The following is a 19,842-nucleotide window of genomic DNA, read 5'->3' as shown; positions in this document are numbered from 1 at the left end:
CAGACAGCTGTTGCTCAAGGCAGCGGCGGGGGCAGCTATTGTTGCTGAGCACTAAAGGTCCTCCTTTCTGAGAAGACTCAGGAACTTTGATTTGATGAACATGTTTTTGCAGATCAGGGCAGCAGATGTGAAGCTCGAGTCAAGAGGAGCCCGTGTCAAAGGTCAAGTCGCTGGTCCCAGTCGGCGCTCAGGGAAATGAAGTGGTTAATGAAATGAACAGAGGGAGGATGGGATTTCACAGCTGACTGCAGCAGGAAATGACATTAGACTGTAGATGGGAATAAAGTTCTGAGGAGGGACATTCTGCTGGTCTTTGGTCCCTTTTTGACATCTTTCTGAGTGAACACGGTGGAGGAGCTGGACTGAGGTCCAGAGAGGCTTCAGGACACTTCTGGACGTCTGCTTCGTGGATCCTGGTCCTCGTGTGGAGATGCTGCAGCTTTGTGGAACACTGACTGGAACACAAAGAGAGCCGTGTGGGGAGCTTTTCTCTGCAGGCTCTGCTTCCTGAAATGTTTCAATTTCCCAGCAAACATGTTAAGTAGATCAGTGTTCTGATCGTCATACATGACTGCTGTGCTGAAGGAAGGGCTTGTCTAAAGTTTGATGAACAGCATTTAGGCAGCTGAGATCTAACCTGACTTATGTCCTCCAGACAGACATCTTCAACAGAGAAGTCTGGAGGTGGACGTATCATGATGTGGGGCTGTTGTTTAGCATGGAAGACCTGCAATCCTCCCTTAGCTGAACAAAGGGTGAATGCAAAATCAGACCAAGTGGCCTTTGATGAAAATAAGCTCCTATTTGTTTGGATGATGAACAAAAAATCAAACCAGATTAAAAATCTCTGAGCCTGGGTTTGAAAAAGCCCCCCATGAAAGGCTTGGAGGTCTGTGGGGAGCAGCAAACACGCAGGAGCGCCGCATGCAGCTTCTTCTCCAGGCAGAAAGCCTTTTTTCCTGCACATCATTCACGGACGTCTGCGGTGTGATCCGTGTCAGCCTCACGGTTCTCACCTGGTTTTTGGCAGAACTTTACAACAAATGCACACACCACATCCGACGGAGCCCAACATGAGCGGTTCTGCTGTGTGCGTTTTGACCTTTGGCCGCGGTTATATGGCTGTGAGCGGTATAAAGACGAGCTCCAGGACGGGCGCTTTCTGCTCCCGGAACATCATGGACTCCGGCAGAGCTCTGTGTGCCGTTCTGGCTGCGCTCCTCCTGATCTCCAGCGGCTCTGCAGGAACCATCCAAACAGGTGAGCTGTGCTTCCTCCTGAAACGGGCCGTGGATGCAGGAACACACATGCGGCCCACAAATGGCACATGAGAAAACAGTGACTCGGTTGCTTTCAGCTTGGTGGAGCGACCAGCGATTGATCTGCAGCACAAATCATCCTGAAAACCCAAAATGTCGATATGAGAAAGTTGTCAACAGAAGTCCTGATGGCGTTGCTGTCCAACAGCCTGTTCTCATGTTTTTATGATGTGGCGGCTGTAAATCTCAGCAGCTTTACGTCTGTGCAGCTCTGAAGATCAACCAGGCTTTGCTGACGTTTCACAATCAGCTGACTGAAGAAGTGCAGGTTTCCTTCACATCTGACTACTGCTACAAGGTAAAGAGGATCAGCATTTCCATCTGCTTTCAATATTTTTGTCATAGTTTGTCCAAAGGTAACGCCATTAGATGTGGATTTCTGCTTTTCTGAGATCTGAACCAAACTTTGAGGACGAGCACAGACATGGAAATGAGATTGTTTTTCATGTATTCCTGCCATCTTGACCCTGCTGCAGTCGTCTGTGTCTAATCATTGTTCCAAAACTGGACACATGCTGTTCGGCATCCTGGCTCCTTCTGCCTCACTGCCACACCAACAAGCAAAAGAGGATGTGCTTCAGTTCGTTTTAAATGCGTGTTTTTCATAAAAGGCCTGAAACGGATGACTTTTTCTTCAATAGATTTATTGATAAACTAAGATCCATCAGAAAATGTGACTTTCCCTCCAACGGGACACAAAGCTTTGAGAAGGTTTACTAAAACGTCTGAATCTTTCCTGCTCAGGTTTTTTCTTTTGACACGAATTGGATGAATTTTCAGGGTTTTGTTTGTATCGATAAGCAGAACTTTGGCCTTTTGCAGTGTTTGTTCCAGCATTTGGCCTCCGTGACGCCCAACAACAACAACGCTTCCGTCATCATCAGCACTCAGTTCAGCCTGACTGTACAGGTGGAGTCAGGAGGCGGGAGCTCCACTCTGTGCAGGTAAAATCTGAAGCATGGCTCTGCAGAAAGCAGAGTTTCTTCCTGGTGGGGGGCTAGGATACCGTGTGATAGCATCAGATGATTGCATCAGCACTCAGGGATTATTTATGGGCTCAGAGATCCTCCTGACCTCCTCTCTGCCCTCCCTGAAGCAGGAGGATCGATCAGGAGCCTTTTTGGGGTTAATCAGACCCGACATGCTCGTTTGGATGAAAGGGACTCGTCACAGCTTCTTCTGGAAACATCCGTGCTGATGCTCCCATATGAAGAGTCGGAGTGAAACCTGTCATGTGGAGGTCAGCTGTAAACATGGCAGCGGGGCTTTTGTTGGGAGATAACCAGCTTCTGCTGCTGTCTTTGCCCCACAGCGCCTCCTAAATCAATGCTGGGGTCTCTAACCAGACTGTGCTGCTATCGATTTCTTTACCCCTTTGAAAAACACTCAGACTGATAGCATGTCATCCCTGCTGGATCAATAGGGCAGTGTAATGCAGGTTTTTTGGGGGAAAGACAGGAGGGGGATCTTTCCATCTCCAACCACAAGGGGGGGCTCATGAGCTTCACACGGAGAACGGAGCTCGTAGGTGTAGTTTCAAGAATGAGGAGATGGTGGTGTTATGAAGCAGGGCCCCTGCATGTCTGTCTGTGGATGCAGGTGGAGGCAGACGTACCAGGAAGGAGGCCATTACTCCGTTTGGATCCAGGCTCGGGATCACCTGGTCAACCACACCTGCAGTCATTCTACAGATCGACCTCCACACAACGTGTATCTACGTAAGAACCCAACGTATGGATCCATGGAGGACGGTTCTGCCTCAGAAGGATGGAGCTCATGTTCTCCAGGCCTCTGATGGGTGAAGAAGCTCCTCTGTGGTCTGCAGAGCAGAGCTCTCAGACCTCTCAGAGGTGATATTGATCAGATGAGATGAGATTTCTTGAAAACAGGTTTTAAAAAAAGCTTTTCTGCCTGTTTTGAAGACCCACCCTCGAGCATCAAGGGACGCGTCAAACACATCAGGGAGTTTGGAAGGATTAGGCCGTAATGGGATTCTGAAAGCTTCTTTCTCCGTGATGTGCTCTGTACTTAACAATATTGCAGATTCTGTTGAAGATCAGACTTTTAAAGCTAAACAGCCATTATCTGGGCCGGTCAGTGTGACTGCACCTCTCTTCCATTAGCTCCACAGAGCCATGATTACACTAACTCCCCACAGGACCTGCTGGATGTAAGTAATGGTCTGGTCAGCTGCTGGGGATTGATCAGCCGGAGGCCTGCCAGCTTCTGGCTTCCTCCGGCTGTGGAGCTGCCTTCAGATGCAGCCTTCAATCAGGTTGGGCTGTTTTCTGCACCACAGACCACAAGTCACCGGCTGAGGCCTTCATCCTTCAGGACAAACTGAATGAAGTGTCTGTTCGACTTTTCCAGACGTAACAGTGAGTGTTCACGGCTTAATCGAGTTCTTCCAGACTCGGCTGCTGTTCATCCTGACGGACGCAGCACTTTGGGAGCTGAGAGCTTTATGGAGCCTCGTGAGCGGACGGCGAGATGTTCCCACCACTCGTTACGTCAGTGTGTTGTTCAAGAGGGCTTCCTCTGTTTGTCTTTCCAGCTGTGACGCATGAGCTGACCGCTCGTGCACAGCCTCTCTTCACAGCGTTGGAAGCAGACGCTGAATAATGTCTGATCCTTGTGGTTTGAGAGGATGGAGCTGCAGAAGGTTTCCTGTCAGCCTGCGTTCTCCTGTGACTCTGCATCAGACAGAACCTGAAGAAACTGTTTCCTCCACATGTCAAAGATATCAAGAAGCATGGATGGTTTTGAACGTGAAGGAAGAAGCTGCTTCTTCTGTCTGAACTCAGGAGTTTTTCTGAAGAAAGTGAATGATTACTCTGAAGCTGCACAGAGCATTGATTATGCTCCCTGTAGTTACTCATTGACATCGCTGGACGTTAGTTCCAGCTCCAACTTTCATCTCCTCTGAAGTTACTCAACTAGAAAAGTAACTTTCCCATGCTTCCCTTTGGGTGGATGAGTTTGCAGGTGTACCTGTTCAATAGACCCGCTCACCTCTGGCTCTGATTGGCTGTCTCTGCCAGTCTCAGCCAATCATCACCTTCTGAGCGTTTTGTTTCCTTAGACTGAACTCTGAAACAGGTTCAGGGACCTCGGTCACGGTTTTGACCCACATTTAAGTGTCACAGTCACTTTTGTGGATAAAGAAACAGCATTTACACTGAAAACACGGAATCCTAGGAAAGTAAAAAGACCATTCAAGAAAAAAGGTCTTGCAGGAAAAATAGTCTCATCGTGAAAGTTTTTCAACGTCAAAATAATCATAATTTAAGCAAAAACCTTTTAGTGACTAGAATTATTTTTTAAAGTAAGATTTCTTAAGAAAACTGTCTTCTGACCCCAATGGCAGATTTTTTGGTTCTTTCCAACTTTTAGTCTTATTTCTAAGGGGCCTGAGGTGATGCCGTCTATTCCTGTCGATAATCATGAGGTTCGTTGGACATTAGAGGTCAGGAAAGGTCAGAAGCAGCAGGACTCTCATCAGACAGTTAACGATGAGGAAATGATTAAAACGGTGGAGATGCTCAAGAACACATGAGCCTCTGCCTCACTGTGAAGGGTTTTTAATAACAATGAAGACCTTCCTCCCTCCTCTGGAGTGAAGGATGGCCATCCATCCTCTGGGATAACCTGCAGGTTCTGAGGTTCTGGTTGGTCATTGATCACCTCAGGTTGGCTGACGGAGAAGCCGGGGGGGAATCCGGCTGACAGCCTGAATGTCACAGCTGGACGTGGTTTGGCTCAGATGTTCTTCCTCGGTGGTCACGTCTGCAAACCTTCTCTTTGCAGCGATCATAGCTGCAGCTCTCCTATTGGCTGCAACTGCTCTCCTGTTTGTGGTGGTGCCGCTCATCCACAGGTACGTTTCACGGATCCAAACATCTCCTGATTTGAACGTTTGAACGTTCAGCCGAACTCTTTTCAGGCGGCGTGGGGCGTTCCTCAGGGCGGCTTGCTGCCAGGACCCCCAGAACTCTGTGGATGATGTGAGTCACACACGTCCTCCAATCAATGGATTAGATTAAATCCCTGATAAACAGAATCAGATTAAACTGATTGAAAAGATTCAGATCAATCATAAGTGGATCACAGGATCCTCATGAAGTGATGCTTTAAGTGGAATTGATTTGAGTTTGTCTTTAAGACTCCTGCATCCTAGAAATCAGAGGAGCCGACTCGACTTTATGCTTTTTGTAATCTAACAGAAACATTTCTTCGATCTGACGCTGAAATTGCATTAGAGTCTCTGGTCTGCGCTGCAGCAGGAGATGCCAAAATGGCTCTGAGGCTGCAGTCATCAGGCCGTTTGGGAGACAGTAATGGAATGATTGATACAAATGTTAGCGGAGCTGCTTGAACATCAGGCTCACAGGGAAGCGGCGGAGCTCTGCGGAGAGGGCAGAGCCATCAATGGCTCCTCTCATTCTTCTCAGCAAGATGTTTCTGGCCTCCATCTGCCGTCTGGGGGGGGGGGGCATGCAGATCCATCATGACATATTAGTGTTGGAGTCTTCCTGCTCTGGCGCTCCAAACCGCAACGTGGAGGCCAGCAGTTCAGGCCGGGCCGAGGCGGGGGCAGCAGTTCAGGCCGGGCCGAGGCGGGGGCAGCAGCCTGGAGTCATAACGAGGGGAAGAACAATGGCAGAGAGGATGAGAACCTGTCATCCAGGTGCTCTGTGGGTCATCAAAGAAGTGTTTGAGCTGCCACTTCAAGAAGAAAGTTTGAACCACAAACTCCATGACAAAATGGCTAAACTTGACTATAGAGATCAGCTGCAGTCAGAACTTTGAGGCTCTATCATTCATGTTTGTGGGTTGGATTCTCTGGTTTAGCCGTGTTTTGGTAGGTTCTGCTCATGTTGTCAGATGTCTGGATCTGGGTTGGGGATCCTCAGTGTATTGGAGCGTCTGGTTTTGGGTTTGTTCTGGTCAGAGCTTCTGCTTTGTCGTTCTTTTGTTTGTCGTTCTTTTGTTGGTCTGTTTTTCCTAGTTTTGTCGGGTTAAAGTTGACTTTTTGGAACTTTTTGGTTTGCTTATGAAGTTTCTTCCAGTCTCTGGTCAGTCGGGTCCAGACCTTGATCCAGATCAAGCAGCTGCGTTCACCAGAACCTGAAAAAAAGATGCCCCCCCCACCCATGATTTTGAAATCTCACAGCATTTTTTTCTGCCCTCATGAGGGCAGGGAGAAAACAACATTGAATTATGGGATCTACTGACGTTTAGTCTGGATGCTGACATCAGCGGGTCTCCTCCTTGTTGTGTCTCCAGGACGGAGCCCCTGAAACGGCGGTGGTGGCGGCGGACAGCAGAGGAACCCGGCCAGCACGCCTCCTCTCCCTGGACACTTTCCGAGGGTATGCGCCCCATAAACCAGCGCCCCATCTATCAGCCTATCACCACATGCTGCTCATTGACATGCTAATGCTTTTAGAGCCGTGTGAGGCATGATGAAGATCTACAGAGCCAGCATAATGAAGACTCATGAAGGGGTCAGCGTCTGGCCACATGCTCCCTCAAGCTTTTGTTATCAGGCAGCACAGCTTTGGGCTTGATTTCTGATATGAAAGCGTCTCGGCTTTGGAACAGAGTGTTTCTGTTGGACAGGAGGGATGCATGTGATTGAATCTGGGCTCCCTGCAAGCCTTAATTGTAGCCTGGGGGCAGACACAAAGCGCGCCTCTCTGGAAACAGGAAGCTGGTGTGGCTCTGACCTCCTCCTCGCCAAATAATTGATGTAATAATACCGTCAACATATCAGCACACATCCACGCTGCCCAGATCTCCTGCCAAAGCGGGAGAGCAGGAGGAAACCCAGCAGCACAGACCGCATCCAGCAGACGCCGTCTGATGGGACAGTCATGGGTGTCAGTGCAGATTCACTCTGTCTTTAGGACGTCACCGATACTTCTGGCGTATCGATGTCCTGATGACACAGGAAGTTCTCGTTCCTGACAACACGCTCCATCAACGTGTGACTCGGCGCTCAGCGCGTGACTGACGGTCCTCCGCCCTGCCCGTGTGGGAACCTCTGAACAGACACATCCGTCATCCTGGTGATGGCGGACACATTTCTGGAGGCAAAAGGCTTCCGTCAGAGCTGAGAGCTTTTTCTGATCATGGCTGACATGATATACAGAGAACTGTGGGTTTCAGTCACGTGTTAATTTTTCTAAAAGGATTTGGGGTTTTAATCTTGTGCTGCTCTGCTGAAAGCCTTTCAACAGTTTCCTCATGCCGGAAAAATGGCTCTTTTCAATGTAAGCTGTGGAGAACAACAGATGGAACAACTATTAGGCGAAGGCAGGGACTGAGAGTTGCATTTAGCAGCAGGTGGCTGAGTCATTGTGGGCTTTTCTTGACTGAGATCCAGGTTTCCCTCTGATCCGGTGGCAGACATGCTCTGATGTTTGCCTACAGTAAAACATCCCTCTGGCCTTCCCACTGCCTCCACGTATTCAGACTTTTCTGACTTTTCTGGCTGCTTGTACGATCTGGGCAGCCCGGTTAGTAACCAGATACGTGGAACGAACCCATCCGTCAGTCTGCAGTCTTTCAGCAGAGAATTAGTCACATGATGAACACGTTCAACTTGGGAAGCAGTTCAAAAGTCTCTTGATGCTCAGTTACACATAGCCTTCCTAACAAACAGCATCATGTTTAGCTCTATATCCCCCCCCCCAATGAGATCCGCCTCCTCCTCTGTCACAACTGCAGCACAGTGCAACAACAGCAGGGGGTTTCATTAAAAAGATTACAGGTACGCCGTAATAAAACGCTGATCTTCACAGCGTCTCATCTGGACAGAGATTTCACCTTTGTCTTTGTTGCCATGGCGACTAATGGAGGTGTTCGTTAAAATTGAAATGACAGCCGGTGTGTATCTGTGAGAGGGATGGCGGGAGAGCACACAGGTTTCACTTTGCTTTAACGACCCTTCGGAGATGATAGTGACCGATTAAAGTCTGGTATCAGCGGCGAGGCTGAACGAGCAGTAATGGCTTCCGAGCGCCTCCTAATCCAATCACAGCAGCAAAACAAGAAGAAACGCTGCAGCTTATCAGTCGCTCCCGTTCTGGGAGCCCATCCTAATTATGTTATGGCAAACGGAGAACCCTCATGACTTTAAAAATGTGTACTTATTCAAATAGTTTAAAAGCCCGATTCGCTGTATTTCCATTGTATTTCCAGTATTGGAGGATTTGGCTGGGGAAGACGCACTAATGCGCTCCACTGCAGGTTTGTGCTGCATAATGGCCCCCCGCCAGCTTCTCCACATGCAACACAAACACGCCACTCTCTGCGGCTCCTTGTTCACTCCATCCCGTGTGCTTCAGCAGCACTCGGCAGTGCTCAAATATAAAGTGTATCATATATTAGGCAAAGCCTTTAGTCAGCACATCTGCTCGAGGAGATCCAGAGGACAAGCGTTCATTTCCTGAGTGATTCATAATGCTTGGACTGCATTAGCTGCTTCTGGAGTTGTGACACAATAAAAAGCTTCTGGCCTCCCAATCTTCACTCCACAGCTTCATTTTCATTTCTAATCTTAAGCTTGCAGATAAAGCTGGGTTTGTTACTCCAGCTGAGTTGAGTCTTTTGTGCTTTTCTCATGGTTTCGGTTAGATGAACCTTGTTGCTCATCGCTGCCTTGTCTTTGTAGGTTTGCCCTCACCGTGATGGTGTTTGTGAACTACGGCGGTGGAGGTTACTGGTTCTTTGAGCACGCTCCCTGGAACGGTGAAGATCAACGCCTGCATGCATTCGCAGTGATTAGACGATGAAGCAGCGACCTCCTCATCGTCTCTGCAGGGTGGTCTGAGCAGTTGCTGCTGATTGTGATGAGTCTGAGTTTCCTCAGACATTGTTCCAACGGCAGACAGGAGGTTTGGCTGGGACCTGATGGGACCTGTTGGCTCAGTTTGAGGAGGATTTCTCTGCTAACAGAGTTTTCCCATAGTTAGGAGACATCGTGACACAGAAACATGAAAGCGTTTTTCAGGACAGTTCAGTTTTGTCCATGGTTCCTGGTTAAACTGCCATTAACCCTTTCTGGGCTGCTGATGTCTCCTAAGTCAGAGTTAATGACAGAAACAGCACTTTCAAGTAGATATTGACATGTTTTCACCCAGATGTCTCGGTAGATTACCAGGAATGAGGAGGTCTGACCTCTGGAGGATGTGCTGATGTTTCCCAATGTGTTGCAGGTTTGACGGTGGCAGATCTGGTCATGCCGTGGTAGGTGTGACACATGCAGACCATCCGCCTCGTCTGGATGCTTTCCTAAGCCAACACTGTTGTGTCTGCCAGGTTTGTGTTTATCATGGGGACCTCGGTGGTTTTGGCTTTCAGCTCCATGCAGAGGCGAGGAGTCGGCCGCCGGCAGCTGCTGGGAAAGATCACCTGGAGAACAGTTGTGCTGATGCTGCTGGGCTTCTGCTTTCTCAACTATTCTCCAAGAGATGGACCACGTAGGTGCCAGAAGACACAAAACAGCTTTATTTAGTGACGTTTCTGTGTTAATTAGCCAGTCACCGAGTTACTGTTACTTAATAAAATGATTGTATTGATTTTTTTATGATTGTTTTGTCACGAAATGCATCTGTGTCCATTTTTGTGACAAACAAAGGCTGACAAAAGAACACTGTCGATGCTGAAAATCCACCTGGGATGTACCTCCACACTTACAAATCCTTGCTGTTAATGGACTTTGCTGGGTTGATGTCTGCCTAACCGAGTTAACGAAAAAAATTCTTCTTGGATGTGTAGTCTCCAAATCCTGCACCAGGGGACATTTAACAGGGGTGGATTTAGCAAAAACCTCCACAGTGATAATGGACAATTACAAACAGATAGAATTACATCCTGCAGCTCCATGCAGCTGCTGCTGCTGCAGGAGATCATCACAAAAACACAGAGATGCCAGCGAACGCTGCAGCTTTGTGTCCAAGGATGTCCTTGGCTTGTCAGACCTGCAGTTTGATCTAATAAGAAAATGGAATCGTTTCAGAAACCCTCCAAACCCTCTCAGTGTCAGATAAGAGGACGGAGGTGTGAACCTTTGTCAATAACCGTGAGTCACATCCCATAAATCCTGCTGGGGTTGGACGTTCAAAATAAGGTCAAAGGGGAACGTGATATCCAGCTGCTCCTGATCCACGTCAAAACTAGGAGCAACTCAGTCATTTAATGTGAGATAGACCGTCCATGGAGAACTGCTGCTCGGCTGCTGAAGGGATTTTGATTCCAACACATAAATAGAAACAAATTGGACTTGCAGTAAAATCTTTTAAAGCTTGAACTGAAAGATACCTGAGTTTCTCACCTGAGTTACATCTTTATATGGCTTCCATCACGTGAAAGTGTTACTAAATCTATTGAGACATTAGAATCAGGAATTCCGTCTCTTCCACCATCAGCTCGGCTGTGAAATATGAAGTCAAATCTCAGCAGTTTTATCAACAATAACTTCCGGTTCCAAACGTTTCCATGTTTCTGACACCACTAAGTGTGCGTTTCATCCTCTGAGTGCTGCTGACTGTGTTCCAGTGTCCTGGTCCTGGCTGAGGATCCCTGGAGTGCTGCAGCGTCTGGCCTTCACCTACTTTGTTCTGTCTCTCCTGCAGACTTTTTGGGGCCGGAAAGCCATCCCAGAGAGTGAGGTGAGGTCTTCTGTCAGGTTCCCTTCATCAGTCATCAGGAGCATTTAAGAGATCTGAGCTGCCTCAGTCCCACAGTCTGAAGAGGAACTGTGTTGAAACATGTCCTGATGAAGGTCGTAGGTCACTGTTGAATCTTCCAGATCTTCATCACTGATGACCTTCATGTTTGCAGAACCACTGGTGGAATCCCGTCCAGGATGTGGTCCTGTTTTGGCCGCAGTGGCTGCTGATCTTTCTGCTGGAGACTCTGTGGCTTTGCATCACGTTCCTCATGCCCGTGCCCAACTGTCCCACGTGAGTCCAGAAAGATCCGAGTCACGCCGGTTCATCCAGTCTAGTGTGAAGAAATGTTTACACATCATACCTGCCAGGATTATTGGTTTGGGCTGCAGAGGCGTTCAGGTGTGTTTTAGGTGAGGTTTATGGGCTGCTGGTGGACCTTTCAGCCGCTATAATTAGCCAACCTCAGTTGTTGTGCGCAGAAACAGCGAATGAGGCAGAAGATTCATCTTCCTAATGGTAGTAATTAACCCCCGAAGGGTCTAACCCTGTGTCTTTGAATAAAATAATTTAATCTGTAGACCCACATTTGATTTGTGTGGTATCTACCTTTTCTTTAGGTAGCCATGCGCCTTCTTCTAGTGTTCATGATCTCGGTTGAAAACTTGTCTCAACAGAGGGTATCTGGGAGCAGGAGGAATCGGAGACCATGGCCTTTATCCAAACTGCACTGGGGGGGCAGCAGGATCCATCGACAGATGGATGTTTGGTGATAACATGTACAGATACCCCACCTGTAAAGTAAGAACTTTATTGTCCAAGGTCAAATGAACAGAGGCAACAGAAGGTTGAGTACCAGACCCCTTTTCATCAGAAGCTGTATCGGACAGAGCAGCCTTACGATCCAGAGGGAGTTTTGGGAACCATCAACTCCATTGTGATGGGATTTCTGGGAATGCAGGTAAACTCCATCATCTAATCAGCATCCTCATTTTATCCAGTTAAAACAAACCATACTTGTAAGATGTATTAAATATGTGCACCGCCTTCACCCAACAAGAGCTGGGATAGGCTCCAGCAACCTTTTTACCCAAAAAGGAATTTAGTGTATTGTTAAGATGGATGGATGGATGGATGATGGATGGATGGATGGATGGACGGACGGACGGACGGATGGATGGACGGACGGACGGACGGACGGACGGACGGATGGATGGATGGATGGATGGATGAGGGGATGGATGGATGATGGATGGATGGACGGACGGACGGACGGACGGACGGACGGACGGACGGACGGACGGACGGACGGACGAACGAACGAACGAACGAACGAACGGACGGACGGACGGACGGACGGACGGACGGACGGACGGACGGATGGATGGATGGACGGACGGACGGATGGACGGACGGATGGACGGACGGATGGATGGATGGATGGATGGATGATGGATGGATGGATGGATGGATGACGGGATGGATGGATGATGGATGATGGATGGATGATGGATGGATGGATGGATGGATGGATGGACGGACGGATGGATGGACGGACGGACGGACGGACGGATGGATGGATGGATGGATGAGGGGATGGATGGATGATGGATGGATGGATGGACGGACGGACGGACGGACGGACGGACGGACGGACGGACGGACGGACGGACGGACGGACGGACGGACGGACGGACGGACGGACGGACGGACGGACGGATGGACGGATGGATGGATGGATGACGGGATGGATGGATGATGGATGATGGATGGATGATGGATGGATGGATGGATGAATGAATGGATGTCGTCCAGCAGAATCATGAGGATTTGTCTGATGATGCAAATGCACTTCAAAGAGTTTCAAGGTTGTTTCTTGCATTTTGATGTTTTCATGAAGGCTCTGTAGCGTCCTGTACCTGCAGGGTCTCATGCAGTTCTCAGGATTTCCTGTCTTCTCTTGATGGAACAGGAAGCTCCAGCTTCTCCTTGTTGTGGTCCTTCTGCCTCACAGCTGCCCTCCGTCACTCCTAGTGGCTGTTGCCCCGACGTCTCTGATGGCGACGGAGTCACTTATAACCATTTGGCCTGTGGGAAGCCGCCATGCCAAAGCAGCCGCATTGCTGAATTCCCCGGGGGGTCGGCTCTGAGCCCTTCAGTCAGCGAGTTGGAGACGACACGCCAGGTGTCTGCTGCTGCACTCTGTGCTGCTAATGTCTGCAGCTGAAACATGTTCATCGTCACCAAATTAATCAGTGCGCAGATGACTAACGTGGCACATCTGGCAGAGGAAACATGACCGCCACATCAGGGACGCTGCATCCGCTGCTGCATCCCAGGACTATTCAGTTACCCGAGGCTCAAGGCAGCCGATGGCACGGCTTCTCATTAACTGTTGGAGCTGTGTTTGGACTAATCTATGCTGTTTTCTACAGGCAGGAAAAATCATTGTTTTCTACAAGAGGAAGAGCGGCCACATCCTCTGGCGGTACCTGACCTGGGCTGTCATCTTGGTACGTTCCTCTCTGTACAGGTTTGACACCAAACCAGGAAACACTTCCTAAAGTCGACGTCGACTTAAAAGCCATGACTGTGAATCACTAAGAGCGTGGCGGTTTGGCGATGGCTCAGAAGGAGGTAAACGCCGTGCTTGCTTATTACCGTTACTTACCTGAGCAGGTAAACTTTCCAGACAGGTTAGCAGCAGCTTGAAGGTTAGGCTCAGCAGCCAGAGGCCTTCGTTAGGCAGAGCTGTGTCTGATCTCAGTCCCATTGAAAAACATCCATGTGTTTCCAGAAAACATGGGCATCCAGCTCCTTGGGGGGTAGATACTGTCTCTCATTGGCTTTCTGTGCCTCACATCTGCTTTTCAATCTAGATTGACATTCAGCGTATCATGTACAGCCCAATGCAAACACTGGAAGGCACCTTGTATACAGAACGCTGCTCACAAAGATCCAACAAGCTCATGAAAAATGAATTTCACTAAGTTAGACTTCAAATGACAAAGATGTTTCTGGGGCTTCCACTTTGTGGGTGGTCCGAAAACACAAAAAGGTCCAAGCTTCATTCAGCAGAAGACTGTGTCCCCTGGGGAGAAGCCGAGTGTTACAGGAGATGACTTGTTTAGCATTTGTAAGGCTGAGAGAGGAGGCTGCTGCTCTGCTCTAACCAGACCAGGAGCAGTCATGTAGAAAGGCCAGGCTGTGCAGAACCGTGCCGGGCTGGTTCTCCTGCCCGCCCGCCCGCCCGCCCGCTCAGATGCAGCAGAAGTGGAGCTGCTGCTGAAATGGGGTTAGTGGGAGCTCACTTGCCGGCGGCCCCATGACCTGAAGCCACGATGGCGCTGAAGGAGCCAAATCTATTCATCTTCCAGGTCAAACTATGCAGAATAACGAGTACATTCAGGGAGGGCTTGATGCAGACACCGTCTGTGGTCTGTGTGGATTGCTGAGGCTTTTTCAGAGCTTTGGGTTGATGGTTTCCTACTATCTGTGATCTTAAGAACATACGTATTTATTACTTTGTGTTGAAATCAAAGCCTGTTCTTCAACAATCTTCCTCAGTACAACAGCAGAACTACAGCTTTCCTCGTCAGACATGGAAACTCCCTCAAGAGTTTGAAGAAAACCAACCAAATGAACCCTTTCGATGTTGAAACCTTTATCCTTTTATTTTGGTAGAAACCTCTGAATAGGGTCTTTTTGGTACCAAATGATACCTTTTGGCATAAAACCTGGAAGAAGCTTGAGTTGAATGAACGGTTTCAAAGTCTGACAGACAGCAGTCCACAGATGATGCTCATGTCCCACTCAGCTGCAGAGAAACGAGGACTTCTACTGGTTTTCTGGGCTTCATGCGATCAGGAAACCAGCATGTTTGCGTTGGACCAACCAGCATCACATCCAGATTCTGCTGCTTGTTAGTGGATCTGAAAGATCAGAAACTTTTGAAAAACACAGGTTCTGTTTGTGAATCAAAGCAAGATCCCTTTCATAAGTGGGAGAATCAATTGACATTCTGTTGGTGGACTTTGCCGTCATTAACCTCCTTTCTTCAATGACGGATCTCCTCCATTATGGGTGCTGGTGTTGAATCTTATTGACCATGGTGGTGCAGAGAAGGCTGGGAGGAGGTCAAATAAATGAGGTCATTTGTCCTCTCCCAGAGGCTCTGCGTGATGAAGTAACACCTGAAGGAATAAACAAATGTTGGGCTGCTGTGGGTTCACACTGAGGCGTGACGCTTCACATCACAGACAGGACGGGAAAATGTTTGGAGTCATTTTACAAAAGTCTGTCTTTTGAAGGACAAACAGAACCCAGTTTGAGTTCCTTACAGTCGTTCTTTTTCATTTCAGAGATTGAATCAATTTTTTTGCTGAAGGTTTTTTTAACCGATCCTGAAACTAAATTAGTTTTAGTGATCGGCCCGCCCTGGATATCGACTTCTCTAACAAAATCTCACATTGGAGCTTAGCGGCTTCTCAGTCCAGACATGTGTTCTTGACATTAGCAGCTCTGCTCAGCGGAGGAGGCGGGGGCTCCTGAGGGTCCGCCGAGGGTCCTCTCTGGCCTGGGAAGCTCTCGGACTGGGTCGTACCTCTGTGTTCTGCCTTCAGGAGCCATGCATCTTCTTCATCATAAACAGTAGCCTGAGTTAATTAAAGCCCAACGATCCAGGAGTGTGAGATTGAAATTGAGCGATTGCCCCACATAGCAGCCCCGTCCAGCTTCATGCTGCCTGGAGCCCGGAGGCGGAACCCAGACGCAGCCAGGCTATTTCCACGCCATCGATTCTGTCATGTGTACTCATGATGGATACCCAGCTAACGAGCATGTAGGGATTCTGATCTCTGCGCTGGGATTCTGTGCACGAAGCCTTTCTTCATGTTTCCAAGTCACATGGAAAGGTGGAAAAAGGAGACAATAAAGGCTTGCACTGATGCAGAGTTAATCAGATTATGAGAAGATGCGGCTGTAAATCAGGTCATCAACTCAGTACAAATGTGTCATTTCTACACATTTTACATTTGACTGGAATGACAAAACCTCCGCTGGAAAGGTTGAGTCCGACTCTGAGAGAATCTGCTAATCTCCAGGGATTCTGTTGCATCACTTTTCTGTAGCACAACACAAACGGCTTTGTTGCTCGTCATCGATTTGAAATCTTTTTCATTTCCACCCTCAGGGAATCTCAGCAGCCATCCTTTCTAAGTGCACACGAGACGGAGGATTTATACCTGTCAATAAAAACCTTTGGTAAGTGCTTCCTGGGCCTCTAAATCCAGCCACGTTTCCTCACAAAACTAAAGGATGGCTTTCCAACAGACACAAATCAGAGCTGCTAAAACACGCGTTTACTTACCTCTAACAGCAGCTGAGACTGTAAATAATCACCCGGGTTGCTGGGGGGGCCAGACAGCGGTTGTACACATGCCCAACATGATCACTCTTCACAGACCCTCCCCATCCCTGAAGCCCCTCTGCATGTCTTCCAGGTTTGGCTGCATGGAAAGGGAGGAAGTTCTAGGAAAAGTGTAATCTGACGTTTCCTCAGCATCTCTGCTCATTTCAGAGCAGAAATCTTCTTGATGAATCTTTGGATTCACATCCAAATCGCTGCGGCGTTCAGATGACTTTACAACCTGCTCATTTGTCCCAAGCAGCAAACTGTGAGTCATTTTTACGCTGCAGTGGGAAGAATACCATTACATCTGTGATGTGTAAGCAGATTCCTGCTGATGGTCCTCAGGGGCCCTGCACTAACGCCACACTCATTCCTCGCCATTACTGTACCTGCCTGGCTTTTATAGGCAGTTCATCATGCACAGGTTATTGAGCGGAGGAGCACAAGTCCCTGCCTGGATGTCCAGAAGTAATTAACTCCCAGCTAAGAGTCCTTTTTTGGCTCCACTTCAACTAGATATAAAAACAAAGAAGCTCTGTGTGAGGCGGAGCCAGCAGGCCGCCGTCTGACATTAGAAGGCATTTCATCAAAGTGTCCTCGCTGAGGAGCAGACAGGGACACGGCCGGCTGGCGGAGCTCCAGAGGGTCGACGGAGGAGGATCTACTGTCCAGCAGGATCCCTGACGGTCACATGTGCAGCCGTGGACTCTCTGGTCGTAAAGGTTTTGCGTGTCCTCTGTTGCAGGTCGCTGTCCTATGTGACGTGTACGGGCGCTCTGTCTTTCCTGCTGCTTGGAGGCATGTATTTCCTCATCGACGTCCGGGGCTGGTGGGGAGGACAGCCTTTCCTTTATCCAGGTCATTTTCACACTAAACCTGTGCAGAAACCGCAAAACATCAGCAACACGGCTTTTGGCAGACTGTTCCACACGGACATGTTCTGTCAGCGACCTCCATCCAGATTAGAGACTTTTCCAGACGCATCAGTCAAAACGCCGTTATAGTGATGCTGGAGAGGAGGAATCATTACAAACCAGCAGAGTGTCATAAAAGTCACTTTTCATTTAAAGAAAAGTTGATGAAAATCGTTTTCTGAGGAATAAGAAACGCAGAGATTCTTGTTTTTTAAATCTGTCTTGATCCAAACGACAGTTAAAGTTTCACACAAAATCAGCTCCAGCTGTGTCCAAAGTGACACAGCTGTCCAACTTGAGGATGCTGGGAAGGTCTGGTCTGCACAAGCTAAACGCTTCAGATGTGAAAAGAGAGATTTATGCAGGTTGGATTTCCAGCCCTGAGAATGAACCAAATCAAAGACAGACGAGGGTCTGGATTTGGTCTCCAGAGGATAAATAAACACAAAGAACAGACAGAAATGATGATGATGCTCCGTGTTAAACAGAGATGTGTCCTCGGAGCAGCGTGTCAGGTGGTGTGGTGACCTGGACCGACCACCCCGAACATGAACCACGCAGGTGGAGCTGCAGGCTGTGAGACGGAGGTTTAAGGCGGATGGAGCAGATGTGACACCAACACTGTTTCATCAGGAATCCGCCTCTGATCGTTCGGTGTGGAACACATGGATGCCGCCGCAGCCGCAGGCTAACAACAAAATGACGTCTTTCTGGAGGATTTTTAGCATCATTTGGTCAAAATGTCTTTTTATTCTGCAGAAATGATTCAGATGAAAACAAATGAAGAAAAGTAAAGACTTGTACAGAAAATTGTCCTCTATTATTTTATGAATCGTTCATCAAAAGACATCCAAATGTTGAATCAAAGTAACCACAGATTTTTTGTTTTGCTGTAAAAGTCTGACTCCCTGTACCGTTTCCCTCTCTGCTGTCAGGGATGAACTCCATCTTGGTGTACGTCGGACACTCCCTGCTGGGCTTCTACTTCCCGTTCAGCTGGAATATGCGTTTCCAGGACAGCCACTGGGAATTCCTGTTCCAGGGCGTGTGGGGAACGTCCCTGTGGGTGCTGGCCGCCTACCTGCTCTACAGGAAGGCCTTCTTCCTCAGAATATGACCAGCGTATGGAAACTGACCGCTGTCTGACAAATAAACCACATGGATGGGAAAGGGTCCTCATTAGTCCTGAGAGGTTTGTGCGGGTGCAGAGGTAGAGCGGTCGACCTCTTATCGGAAGACTGCAGGTTCAGTTCCTGCCCTCCCATGTGTTGAAGTGTCCTTGGGCAAGACACTGAACCCCACACTGCTCCCTGTGGTTGTCGGCTGGTGCCAGTGCTCGTCAGTGTGGGTGTGTTGATGGATGAACGTGACGTAGTAAAGCGCTGGAGGCGGATACGCCGTTCACCATTTCTGATCAGGTCTGCTGTCAGGATGTTTGAAAAACGGCCGCGGCGGCCTGGACCCCCTCAGCCTGTTTGTGAAGAAGACATGAGGGGGGACAGCGTGGGATTTATTCCATGCCACTTGTTTTCAGCGCAGAATAGATGATTAAATCAAATATATTAAGGTGCTACTTAACAAATTAGGCCAAGTGATTCAGTGACACACCAGGAAAACCATTACAGGTCCGTTACCATGGTCACTACTCTTTCTCCCCTCAGTGCGTGTGTGTGTGTGTGCGTGTGTGTGTGTGTGTGTGTGTGTGTGTGTGTGTGCCATCTGCTGTCCCGGTGACAGTACTTGAACAGGGTCAAGATGCAGGGCTCTCAGAGGAGTGCTGTTAATGGGAACTGGCACCTCTTCCATTCTCTGTATCAGTAAATCAGGGAAATGAAACCCATTAAATTCATCAGATGCTCCACTTCAGCAAAGCCAAACCGTCCTCCATGGTCTGCATTTAGTTTTGTGAATTTACTCTCAGATTTTGTAACAAGAAGAAAACCGCACCAACGTGGAGGGTTCTGGACTGGATGGGTAATGAAGCAGGTGAGCTGCTGGTCCGGTGGAAGCTGTGATTGACAGATGATTTGGAGCCAGGGTTGGTTTCCCGTGGAGTGGCGGGAGGTCAAAGGTGGTGGAGACGAGTTTGGTGGGATCCCCTGCAGAATGTCTCAGGGTGCAGATCCTTCTGCATCTTCAAACTGGAACCTGGAGTGGGTGGAGATCCCGGCATCGTTTGTTCTTGTGTGCCGACGCCTTTGCAGCGACTTCTTTAACATGAGACCACTGATCAATATTCTGCTTCTATTTCATCCTGAACTTCTGCTGCAGGCCCCGCCTCCCCTTCATCTGGGAGCATGATCATCAGTACTGAAAACGCACGGCGGCTGCTCAGCATGTTCGCTTCGCCGCATTTCCTCGTCTTATTGATCCACACAGAGTCTCAGGATACCTATAGGCTGCCGTATGGAAACTTTATCTGTTGCGCTCCAGCCGCCTGCTCGGCTCCTGATGTCATGTGATCGTGTCCTCAAACTCCCATGATGCTCTGAGGTGCTTCACACTTGTTCAGATTGTAGAAT

General features: G+C 48.7%; 1 protein-coding gene across 7 annotated transcripts; it reads left to right on the top strand.

The window, feature by feature from the left end:
- The first annotated feature begins 93 nt into the window (after nt 1-93).
- si:dkey-192p21.6 (heparan-alpha-glucosaminide N-acetyltransferase) lies at nt 94-18,495 on the top strand. 7 transcript variants are annotated; one of them, XM_078932158.1, is made up of 19 exons: nt 94-1,260; nt 1,529-1,617; nt 2,142-2,263; nt 2,919-3,037; nt 5,127-5,196; nt 5,263-5,323; nt 6,606-6,691; nt 8,998-9,074; nt 9,542-9,572; nt 9,645-9,805; nt 10,884-10,996; nt 11,169-11,290; nt 11,674-11,797; nt 11,874-11,957; nt 13,011-13,181; nt 13,432-13,509; nt 16,188-16,258; nt 17,152-17,264; nt 18,256-18,495. In XM_078932158.1, exons 1-19 carry the CDS (start codon nt 1,044-1,046, stop codon nt 18,435-18,437), a joined length of 2,091 nt encoding a protein of 696 aa, XP_078788284.1. In that variant the 5' UTR covers nt 94-1,043; the 3' UTR covers nt 18,438-18,495. The 7 variants fall into 7 exon arrangements, with proteins under 7 accessions (XP_078788284.1, XP_078788283.1, XP_011483084.1 ...); XM_078932157.1 differs by having other exon boundaries at nt 12,969-13,181; XM_011484782.4 differs by having other exon boundaries at nt 11,871-11,957.
- Nucleotides 18,496-19,842: the final 1,347 nt, after the last annotated feature.

This window comes from Oryzias latipes, chromosome 15 (genome assembly GCF_053564925.1).
Source record: "Oryzias latipes strain Hd-rR chromosome 15, Olatipes_Hd-rR_3.1".
Classification (NCBI taxonomy): Eukaryota; Metazoa; Chordata; class Actinopteri; order Beloniformes; family Adrianichthyidae; genus Oryzias; species Oryzias latipes.
Note: the sequence above shows the minus strand (reverse complement) of the source record. Positions and strands in the feature narration are given on the sequence as shown.